Source organism: Plectropomus leopardus, chromosome 12 (assembly GCF_008729295.1).
Source record: "Plectropomus leopardus isolate mb chromosome 12, YSFRI_Pleo_2.0, whole genome shotgun sequence".
Classification (NCBI taxonomy): domain Eukaryota; kingdom Metazoa; phylum Chordata; class Actinopteri; order Perciformes; family Serranidae; genus Plectropomus; species Plectropomus leopardus.
This window is the reverse complement of record NC_056474.1, coordinates 16,194,450-16,206,552: the sequence shown is the minus strand read 5'-3', so window position 1 is coordinate 16,206,552 and position 12,103 is coordinate 16,194,450. Positions and strand designations below refer to the sequence as shown.

Sequence of the window (12,103 nt, the reverse complement as noted above, 5' to 3'; positions counted from 1 at the left end):
GCCGGATCTGCCTTTTGTTGGGTTAAAAAGGCACCACTCAGCCATGTAATTGAAATCCTACGTCCAGAGGCGGGGGGGGGGCTGCACAGTGGGTCTGTGCTTTGGGGCTAGCTTAGTGGGGGGTGGGCCATTGGTCTCTAAGTGCCTCCAAAAAAGGTGTCAAACACTTGATCAAGAAATGTCTAAAAGCGAGCAGTCATGAGATTACAGTTTATTGATAAAAAGCATTCATGAAGCACATTTGGCTGTTTTTCACTGTTTATCATGACAGCCCTGAATTTGAAAAAGTAAACATACATCAAACATTAAACAGGAAGAGCAAGGAAACGTGCTCTTTTTTGTTTTATAGCATTTTATGCAAAAAATACTCTTTTCCTCAACAACCAGTCACAGCTCATACCAGTATGCATCACCACGGATCAAGCGTGGGGTCCTCACAGCTGTGCAGCGGATCCTTCGTCACCCTGAGCAAGCATCTTTGTCTCAACTACTGTGATAGTCCTAAGACTCCACGTCCTCTTTATTCTCTCTGTGTCATTCGTGAAAGATTACTGACAGACATTGTCAGAGTTCCACTTCGGTTAAAAGGGATAAAACCTGGAGATTTCTCCTGGTTCACCCCAGGAAGTTTGCTCCTATCCCAGTCTCAGTTACATCTGTGAGATTGTTTATTGGAGGCAGATATTTCTTTGGATCCCCGAGGAAAGGCAAGGGGGGAGGCTGGTTAAAATGTCCCATCAGGAAGATCCCAATGGTGCCGATAAAAAACACGGACGCCATGACAATAAAGCAGACCCTGTCGATCACCCGGGCGACCAGAAACCACTCTTCATTCTCCTGTGGTCAGAAGAAAATTTGGATATTATCACTAATGTTGATATAAACCCAAGAATATGAGCAAATATTGATAAGATGGAGAATTTACATTCTGGAAGTTGTTCTGTTGCCTTGCAGTCTCGGCTATGTGTTTGCAGGAAGCCACACACTGCTTCAGTGCTGGAGAGGCCTTTGCCAAACTGGAACTCAGATGTTCAGCTGTACCCCCCTCCAGCCCATCATCTGTGTACAAAACACACCAGTTATTCATAAGCAGAAACTTCCAGGCTGAACAATGAATGCCAAAAACTGCAGTTCCTTGAATGGCCACTTGAGACTAGCTCAAAAAGCGAGTCAATCCCCATGTTAAAACACCTAACTTTCTAGCAGAAATAAACATGTTTACAGCCTGATACAAAAAACAGTTTTGGACTCTATAGCTTATCTTCCCGCCCATGATACTCTATGGGGGATGAATGTTTATAAAACTCGCCTTTTAAATGGCATAGAGGCTTAAACTGATCCTTTCTGGGCCCTTGCTACTTTACATTTACATTCTACCACCTCATTTCATTAAAAAACACAATATCAGTTACCATTTCTATGCCGATGATGCACAACTATATCTTTCATTGACATCAGTAATACCAATACATTAAACAGCCTCCACATGTGCATTGCAAATATATATGACTGGATGGTGTCAAACTTTATATAATTAAAATCAGAGTTTGTTGAGACTCATCATTAATCATATTTCCTCCTATCTCAGGCCGCTCTCATTTAGCAATACTAACTCTTTCAGAGATCTTGATATTAACTTTAACACCAACCTACACTTCCACCAGCATATTAACTATTATGTTGTCCAATCATGTTTTTACTATTTCAAAAAAAAGATTCAAAGATCTGGTCATATTTGTCTAATTCAAAATGCTGCAGCCAGACTCATAATTAGGTCCAACAACAAAAATCACGTTTGTGGCTTCCAGCCAGTTTTTTAGCTGCTGGGTTCACTCCAGAATATATAGCTGACCTTCAAAACCTCCTGACCTCCTACAAGCCTGAATGCAACCTGAGATCCTCTGGTCGGTCATTCCTGGCCATTCCTCTGGTGAACCTTAAAACTAAAGCTGAGCAGGGCCGTCTCTGTTTGGGCCCTTCAGTTGTGGAATGACGTGCCAGAGGAGATCAGGAAAGCTCTTCTATTATGCTACTTTAAAAACCTGACTATTTAGACTTGCTTTTTATCAACTTTACTGTTATTTTATTTTCTATAGTTATATTTATAACATTTCATTAACTATGTGTTCTTTGTATTTTTAATTGTATGTAAAGCACTTTGTAACTTGTTTTGAAAAGTTCTTTATAAACAAAGTAATTATTATTATGAATACCATCAGTATTATTAGAGTTATGCATGATTAAGGGCGTGGCTACTTTGAGTGACAGGCACCGTACAGTCTTAGCACTGTCCGTTGGCACGTTGCTACTGTGATGACAACACTGATTTGATAACATAGCCATGGCCTAACCGCAGCTTCATAGCATATAGGTGTCGTAGCTTGGCTGTCACCATTTTAGTATGTTATTAATGACAGTTAACTGTAACATTTTTTTGGCCTACAATTATCTCGTTCAGCGTTTGGTTGTACTAAAAGACTCTTAAAGGAGTCAGTTCTTCAGATTTTATGGTAAAGACATTGCATTAATGATTTTAAGTCTGTTTTTCTCAAGTGAAAATTAACATAAGTACTATCGCATTAATGCAAAGCTGTAAATGCATCAAGCTAAACAAGCTAGCAGCTAGCAATAGGGTTAGTCCACCTATGAAGGCCACTATGATCACACATAGTCACAACTGGCTCCAAAAAACCAAGATGGCAGCAGCCAAAATGCAAAACTCAAGGCTTTAAAACTTGAGTCCACAAACCTAAGGGTGACGTTGTTACGTACATTATTTATGCAGTCTCCAGGTATTCATGACAGGGGGAATTACAAACTCATTCAAATACTTACGTAGTGTCTCTAATACTGTTTTCATCAGGCCATTTCTTTCTTTGAGTCTGGTGAACATGAGTTCAGAACGAGCTGTTCTCATCACATATTCCTCTGCCTTATTTATGAGGGTCATGGAGCTGCGGCGTCGGCAGGGGACCAGAAACATGCCGTTCGTGTCTGGAGCCAGAGTTTCACCGCTTCCATTTTCTGAGGTGTTGTCATTGTTTGGCGTCCAGGGTCTCATCTGCATCCTCAGCAGCCGCGGCAGGATGTTTAGGAGGATCTGAAGAGGACATGGGGTCAGAGGGTAATCCAGTGGCAAATAGACCCGTGTTTACTTCACAGCATGTTCAATCAGTAGCTTTTAAATAGACGTTTAGAAAAGGGTTTGGTCTGACCACAGTCTCACCTTTCTGACTCTGTCTGTCATTATGTGCGTGTTTGGGGTTCTCAGGGAAACATTGAGGACTATCACACAGTTCATCACCACCATGGTGGTCACTGACATCACAAACATCAAATACCTGCAGTCACAAGATGGTAAATCACATCACTTTTTCTCCCCTCAGATCAGCTGTAACTGAAGCAAAACTCTGGACTGAAAAAGTTGGAGTGATCATGCAAACTTACTTTCCAATGAGAGGCACTGCCCTCGAAGTCTCTGGAACCTTCTTAGCGATCAGGAAGAGGAACACAGTCTGGCCCAGGAGAGTGGCAATAGACATGGTGCACTTCTGACCACCCGCTGAAAACTCAAACCAATATTCAGTCAGATGAATGAAAACGGCCCAACTGTTCAAAAACCAGATCCAGATTTGGAAATCCTATGTTTTGCTGTCCAGGGTCAACTAATTCACATTACTTTTTGCATCGGTTTTGCAAAGGAACATTGACTGAGATCACCCTAATCCACATACAAACGTTTACGATGATCAGATCTCGATAACGAGGGCTCTAAATGGGACTACATATCAAAATGTAGACTACTTGCCATGTAAATAACTGGTAGAATAACCAGCATGGGGTCACTTTAAGCATTTTTATTTAAAGAGACAGAAAATACCAGATGCAATTGTTACAAACTACTTTTAACTGTCATTGAATTTAATAGAAATTTTTAAACAAAATCAATTGCACAAATATAAGTAAATTTATCCATATTTTAACAATATAAATGTTTTATTGCATTTTGTTTCTGATCGTCATGCTAAAAAGTTACATACTGAAGGTTTGATCCAGATAAAAACTGGATTACTCGATGTAATTTGAATTCAGTATCCACCTTTTTTTAACAACACATTTTCAAGATTTGATTCAATCTGACAGCCAAAGTCCGATCACATTATTTCTGAACAACGTGGCCCAGAAGTGGATGTTTTGTTGTGCGATTGTTGAGCCAGACCTCTGTCTTGTCAACTACATACAAGTCTAGGGAACATCTTGATGATGAGATCTTGGAAATCCAACATCTTATTGAATTATTTCCCTTTTCTAGTGTACTTTGTGCTTTGATTTTACCAGACATGAGTGAGCTTGATGTGACAGAAGCCTGACTCTGTAAGATTAAGCTTTCAGATACAAAAAGTGAGGGGAAAGACCTTTGGCAGGTAAGTAGTAGACAAGGAGGCCGAGGGAGGAGAAAAGCACACAGGGGGCGATGATGTTGATGATGTAGAAGAGAGGCTTCCTCTGGATGATGAGAAAAAAGACCACCTCCTGGTACTCCAGCTCATCTTTACTGAACTGAGTGTTGATCACTTTCTTGGCCGGCCTGTGTTTGATAACCCATTCTCCATTTTCTAACAACAACAAAAACATTGCTAAAGGATTCTTCAGACTATAGGTGTTTTTATTTTTAAAATTCTTTAAAAATAAATCCTTTAAATATTGCTGTACCTGTAAAAGCCTCTGGGTCAATATCGACCCACTCCAACGTGTGGTTATCCTCCTCTTTGAGAACCAGTTTGATCTCATTGGCACTGTAAGTCTGGGAGCTGAACACAAGGAGAAGACATACGGTCCGTCACCACAACAAACACGGCCATCTATTCACTTTTACAAGACAGCGTGGTGAAAAGGGGCCGTAAATGAAGGAAGCATTGTCCCCTGTTTCGACGCTGTTATTCTGTTTAAACATGAAGAAACCGGACATGTTGAGATCTGAACTGAGGGTTGAGAGTCCAGATTTGTGAATACAAGCAGAAAACCAGCTATTTGTCTAAATTGTTGGAAATTTGGAGGAATAATGGGTACATAAATTCTTGGTTGACTAGAAATTTTAGAGATTTGTGAGAGATAAATAACACCTGAGGTGCTTTTTATTCTTGATAGAGTTATAGTATATATATATTTTTTTAAATACACAATAAACCACTTAAGCTGCACTGCTTACCGGCCAGTCATCAAATCCCAACAAATCTTGTCTCCACTCACCGGAAGACCATGGTGCAGTTCTGCCAGTCAAAGGGGAAGTAGTTGACAGTGATGGCACAAGCACTGCGGTAGATGGCAGGAGGCAGCCAGTACACACAGCCGTTGGGAGACACCAGCGCATTGCAGTAAAGTGCCACCTCGAATTGTCCATCCACACTATGCACAAATTACAATAATAATAATTATTATTAGGGAAATGCACAGACACACTGTTTCCACATTGTGTATATTGGTACTTATTGTAGTTGAACACAGAACAATATAAGTATAGGTGCTTTTACTTGACTTGAATACTTTAATCTCATGCCACTTTCTACTTCTACTCCACTACACTTCAGAGGCAAATACTGTTCTTTTTTACTCCACGACATTATTGGATAACTTTGTGCAGCTGAACAACAGTTGGCTGATCTGAAAATTAATTTGTTTTTTCTTTTTAATTATTTTCAATTTACTCAACTTATTTTTATTAATTAAATGCATTTTCCTGATTGCACCTATATATTCTTGAGTAACATTTTCAATGCATGAAAATTGCATGAGTATTTTTACAGTGTGGTATTAGTACTTTTACTCAAGTAAAGGAATTAAATACTTTCTCCTCCACTGTCTAATAGTTTGCACATCATGAACCAGCAGGCAAACAAGATCCATTCAATATATATTTTTGAAAATTATGGCAAAATATCTTCCAGTTAAATTCTGCATTATGCATCTAACTTTTCTAACTTTTTAATTACTGTTCTTTAGAACAACAACATGCTCCTTGAATCACATTTTATTGTGTTAAATGTGAAATGAAAATGCAACAAAAAGAAAGCATTACTTTCTTCTTATTATTTTTTGCATTCATTGCTTTCATTGTTGTAAGCTGCACAGTGTCGTCATGTTGTCTAATATTTCCTCTGTGCTCAAGTTTAGCTTTTCCAACTAGTTACTGCACTGTGAAAAGTTGCTTAGTAAAATTGTGTCAATATGTGAAGGTTGTTGCACAGACTTGTTCTCCAGTATGACATCTGGCAGCCAGATGCTCTTCGAGGGGACCCTCAGCTCAGAGGTGATGTTCCCGTACAGGGCTGACCTGGGCGGCTGGTCCCATCTAAGCCTGTAGTCACACCATTGCTACACAAAAAAATAATGTGGGTTTGATCATAATTGCAAAAAAAAAAAAAAAATCAGCAGGTGAGGTGTGTGTAAGGTTACCATTTCTATCCAGACGCTTGTTGTCAGAGCCTCCTCCTTTTCATTCTAAGAAGAGATAGTCAAGTAAACGATGTTAACTATCAGGCCTGAGCATCCACCGGCACTGATGTAAAACAGACTGAACTTCACTCACCAGAGAGATGAGGTTGGTGAGCGTCATCTTGATGCCGACCTGAGTGATGTCACCACTGTTCTCCATGGGCCTGACATTCTTGTTGTAGCCCTTCATCAAATCCTTGAAAAGTTCCCCTTCAAGGTTTAGGGCTGACGCTGCAAGAAAAATAAGTGACAGCAAAGGGATTCATTTAAAGGGGCACTCCGTTATTTATACACATTAAATTCAGTTTGCCTGTCATGAGAAGTACTACTCAGCCTGTGAAAACAGTTGTAAAAATGACGCTCTTCCAACAACAAAAACCTAATGATGTCATAATGATCTCACCAGGATTATCTAATCTTGGGTTTGAGACATTTTTAAAGGTTGAGTATCCATTTTTTTCATGTGTATGTCTTAGTGACTAATTGTGTCATTTTTTTTCTTAATTGGTCCAGTATTAAGTGAGACCACTGCATCGGACCAGACACCAGACTTAATTTATATAAAAACAGTCATTTTGTCAACAAAAAAAGCACTTCATTCAAAGTCAACAAAACAATACAACTCACCAAAAACATCTTGGTTTGCCTTTCCAGTGTTCCAACAATCACCAACTCTGGTTTAGCCGATCACCCAGTTATATACACACTTACATTACTGTGTATTTAAATGGAGTCTGTTGGGTGTGCCGATGGTGATCTGGTTAAAGGTTCGTACTCTTTAACAAAAACGTTCATCACTGTGTGGATCCTTTTCATGATATTGTCAGACACTGTAACTGACTGTGCAGCTTGTTTTGCAAGTTTCTGTCTCACTTAATACTGGACCAGTTTCAAAGAACGTTGTCCCCATTGGTCACTTTGACACATAAACATGGGAAATTGGATCCAGGTTGAAATAACACGCAAACTTACCCTTCAACAAAAGACCTGCATTAAAAACTGAAAGATGTATAATGTTTAAAAGAGGCGGGAATTTAAGAGGTAATTTTGATTAACACCACTGAGTTGCATTAGGTTAAAACACAGGATCCATTGTTTTTGGCTGTTGACCCATGCCATGGATTAAACATCAGGAGATATTGGCCTCTTTAATTCTGACCATGTTTTTTTTTTTTTTTTTAAATGTGCTTCTTATGAGTCCACTATTTATACTGTACGCAAGTGCAGTACAAAATCACTTGGATACCCCATTAACCCTTTGAAACCTGGAGCAACATCAATTTTCTTGTGCTGCTTTCAGACACCTTTCACAAATATCTAAACCTTTGAGTCCGGAGCAAATTGTTGTGGCTTCTTTCAAAAAACATGGGGGGGAAAAAGGCAATAATTGAGTTAGTAAGAAATGGTCCCTGAAGTGCAAGAAGAAAAGAAAAGATTTAGATGATGATTTAAATGATTTTTAAAAAGCTAGAGAAAAAAAAAGAAGATGGAAAAACGTTTTATATAATTATCCTAATTATATATGTAAAATTGTGTCACAGAATTACTATACATTTTAAAGCACTTTTGCATGTAATTTCCTTGTTGTTTTTTTTAAAATCATTTTTGGTATTTTCTGCCAATTTTTGGTCGTTTCTTCTTTTACTGCTCATTGCTTTCTCCCCATGTTTTTGACAGAAATCAAGCTAATTTTCCATGGTCTCAAAGAGGTACGATGAATCTTCCCTCATATAATAGTCACGGGTAAATTGCCTTTTTAAGTCATGATACCAGGGCAGACATTGTTTAAATACAAACACATTAGGACAGAAATAAAGAAAAGTATTCTTTCTGTGTTAGTGTCCGGTTTGTGTACAGAATGACTTTGTATCGGATATCAGGTGGTGGTGAAGCACTTAACCAGAGATATTTTTGCATGGAGTCCAGATAGGTTATTGTTGATTGCAATCAAACTGTCACTGACCTCAGTGCAGCAGTGTTTTGCTGAGTTGTTGAATGAGTCGGAGGGACAGCTTCTTGTTTTTTCGCTATCAGTATGTGTGTAATTGTCCATTTTCCGTTCTTTATCGGCGTCGTTCATCATGCAGAGCCGGTTGTAACAATCGCTTATGTAGTCCTCCCGGCAGACCAGTTCAATCAGTTGTTTAAATCCACTTAGGATGTAAGGAAAAGTGGTTTTATTCAATCCAAAACGGAGAGCGGGAGCTTTGTAAACAATGTAGCAGTAGGCTGCCATGTTGGATCTCGCGCCGGTCTCGTCGAATATCGCGATTACAGACACACCCTCTGCCTCACAGCAAACACTTCGTCTTGTTTTTGTTTTTGTTCTCGTTCTTGTTTTTATTTTTGTTCTTGTTCTTATTTTTGTTCTTGTTGTTCTTCCTGTTCTTGAGTTTGTTCTGCTTCTTCTTCTTCTTCTTTTACATTCCCGGCAGACTCGATGCCTTGCGGCATATTGCTGCCACTCACCGGTCGGTCTTGGTATCACTCTAAATCTTTTTAAGTTTTATAAATAATCCTGTGGAAGATATTAAATCCAGGACTGCATACACAATCTGCAGCTGGTTCTCAGAGGGATTTAGTAAATGTTTTAATGTTACTCTCTGGATTCTGGTGTCTGATACAGCAGCATACAGTTGTTCTCTTTGTTCATTGTACAGGTTGCATTTAATCACTTCATGTTTTACAGATTGTTGTTGTTTGCAAAATCCTCAGAGTCCATCTTTGTGTTTCCCTGTCTTTGCCAGATCCCATGCAAGTCCACAGTGTCCCAGTCTCAGTCTGGTCACGATTACAGTTTGTCTTCTGTACTTGCCAAGATAACTTTGTGGTGTATTTACACTGTTCTGAATCAAAAAGTTTCCCATAACAGCAGAGTGGCAGAGACAGTTTCCCACTGTCTCTGCCACTCTGTTGTTATGGCTTCTTTGATGATTGACTGACACTCAAAAACCCCATCACAAACACTCAGATCAATGTCTCTTTTTAATGCCATCTCAGCTGCCTTGTCTGCTGTCTCATTTTCATTGATCCCGATGTGGGCAGGTACCCAGAGAAAACCCACCACTCCTCCAGCCTGTTCAATACTATACAACTGAACTAAGACTTCCATAACAAGGTCTGGCCGGGCCCCCCAACTTTGCCTTCTTGGGGTTTCTAAAACTGAGGCCGAATCTGAACATATGACTGCTCTCTTTGGTTGCACTTTCTCCACCCACTGTAGCGCCCATACAGCAATCACTTCTGTTGTATAAACAGAAATCCCCTCAGACAATCGAATGAGCTTTACAATTTCATGTTCAGGAATAGAAAGCAAATTCAGTTTTCTAGTCTGTGGATCCGTGGGCCCCATCAGTATAAATTTAAAGATAACTTTCACAGCAAACACTTGATGGTCCCTCTGGTAAATGGAGTGTAAAAATGGAATCAGTGTGAAGTCTACCACAGCTTTTGTCTGACTTATTAGATTAACAGTAGACTGTACAATAGAGCACACTAAACACACAATATAAGTACGATCCAGCACAACAAATGAAGTCTGATTTCACAACTTTGTATAAATATACTCTGCCAAATAATTAAAATACAATTCAATAACAACATACAGTGTATTTACAACAAAAGTAGATACTCGTTGTTTTAAGAGCTGCAACCTTTTTAATGATAACCGTCTGGGCTGTGAGTCTACAATTTTCTTTTAAATGTGAAGCATAATGAATATTAAGGAAAGCTATATTTAAACTGCGTATGTTTAAATTATTAAATTTATTACATTATTATTTATTATTACAGTTAGATGAGCCTTATGCTATACGTAAATTATCAGTATCTCAGAGGAATGCTGTACCTTTGTCTAAGAAATTTATGTTGCATTTAATTCAATATCTCAACATAAATCGGAAAATCTGATGTCAAAAATTCACACAATGCAAATCTGTAGAAACAAACAATATACTGCTTTAGCCTACCTGTGGCAGAAATCATACACATCCTCACAAAGAGTGACAGGGAGAGCGGACTTCCAGAATCCATTAATGAGTGTGCTTACACTGCACTGTCCGAGACAAAGCTGTGACCACTAATCTGATACACATTGACACTACTTGATGGAGTTGCTGGCACTCAAACTGTGTGTGTGTGTGTGTGTGTGTGTGTGTGTGTGTGTGTGTGTGTGTGTGTGTGTGTGTGTTGTGTGAATGTGTGTGTGTTTCCCAGCAAACGTCAGGGCGTGGGCTGATGGGAGGGCTGAGGTTTAAAGGAATGGTTGGGGGTTGGTGGGGTAGTTGATGATTGTTAGGGATAAATTCAAGAGTTTATTTCTGCATAGCCAGCTGTCACAACACACACACACACATTGTACTCAGTGTATGACTGCCCTCCAGTGTAAAGGTACACCATGAAAACACACACTGTTTTACAGTTCTGTTCAGTGCACCTGGCTGGTGTCACTCAGATGTCCATGTGAGCAAAGAAGCATAACTCATGGATTCTGTGAGGGTAAATTTAGCACAACAGTGAGCTATAAAAAGCTTGCCTTTTCCACCAGAAGCCCTGGTTAAATGTATTCTCTACAATGAAAGGATCACAGAGAGAAAGATTAGACAATAAAGAAAGGGGACGGCAGAAACCCTGTGTGTGTCTGCAAGCCAGAGAGTTAAAAAAAACTGTACAGTGGACAAGACAACAGGTGATAAGTCTTGTCCATTTACAGCACAGCCTCTGATGGCTGTCCAGGTTCTGTGTCATCACTCTGTGTCTGTGTGTGTGTGTGCATCACAAAAATATTTGTTCCTGCCATGATTTGGCATGCTTCCCCCCTCACACATAAACACACCAGCCAGGGGCAGGAGTTGAGGAGTTGCAACAGAAGTATGTGCGAGTGTTTACTCAGCTGTTCCACTCATATCCCTGAATATCCCTCTTCCCTTGGACCGGGCAGAAACCTGCCACAGATTAGTGGGCAGATATTAGTCGTGAAGTTACTTTGGTTTATCTGGGCTCATTCAGCCAATCATCACTGCAGCCAAACCGTAGATGAGACTTGGAAACCACAGTTGAGGTGGTAAATAGTAAACACACACCTAAGACAGGGCTTCTGCAATTATTGTTTATGCACTGAATCATTTTTAAAATCTTTTTTTACTATCTATGTCTGCATTATATTTATTAATTCTATTTTATTCTTTTTCTTCTATTTTTATTTCTTTTAATTAATATTTTTTATATACATTTTACTACCTATATCTGCATTATATTTATTTGTGTATTATATATTATATATATTTATTATTATTTATCATCAGCTAATATATTTTTTTTACTCCTCCTGAATTTTACTGTTTGGTAAATTACCTAATTTCATCGTTTTTCCCTCATTACACTCTTTGTCCCTGGGCAGGAGGGATAAAAGGTGCGTACAATGCGGGATAATGTCGGTGCCAGTTCAGTATGTTTGCACAAACTCTTTAAAGGTCCAGTGTTAAGGATTTTGGGGGATATATAGGCAGAAAGGGAATAAAATAACTTTATTCTTATTAGCATATAATTACCTAAAAATAAGAATCGTGTTTTTGTTACCTTAGAATGAGTCGTTTAAAACTACGTTGGAAGC

At 39.1% G+C, this 12,103-nt stretch overlaps 1 protein-coding gene across 3 annotated transcripts; it reads right to left on the bottom strand.

Annotated features, from left to right (window-relative positions):
- Positions 1–84: 84 nt before the first annotated feature.
- On the bottom strand, positions 85–10,527 carry chrng (cholinergic receptor, nicotinic, gamma). 3 transcript variants are annotated; one of them, XM_042497926.1, is made up of 12 exons: positions 10,461–10,527; positions 6,587–6,723; positions 6,454–6,498; positions 6,248–6,372; positions 5,251–5,406; positions 4,714–4,811; positions 4,416–4,616; positions 3,448–3,562; positions 3,227–3,341; positions 2,836–3,100; positions 926–1,059; positions 85–837 (listed from the first exon to the last, which is right to left on the bottom strand). In XM_042497926.1, the coding sequence occupies exons 1-12, from the start codon at positions 10,522–10,524 to the stop codon at positions 616–618; spliced, it is 1,677 nt and encodes a 558-aa protein (XP_042353860.1). In that variant the 5' UTR covers positions 10,525–10,527; the 3' UTR covers positions 85–615. The 3 variants fall into 3 exon arrangements, with proteins under 3 accessions (XP_042353860.1, XP_042353857.1, XP_042353858.1); XM_042497923.1 differs by having other exon boundaries at positions 4,416–4,637; positions 10,461–10,518; XM_042497924.1 differs by lacking the exon at positions 10,461–10,527 and adding an exon at positions 8,456–8,835 and having other exon boundaries at positions 4,416–4,637.
- Positions 10,528–12,103: the final 1,576 nt, after the last annotated feature.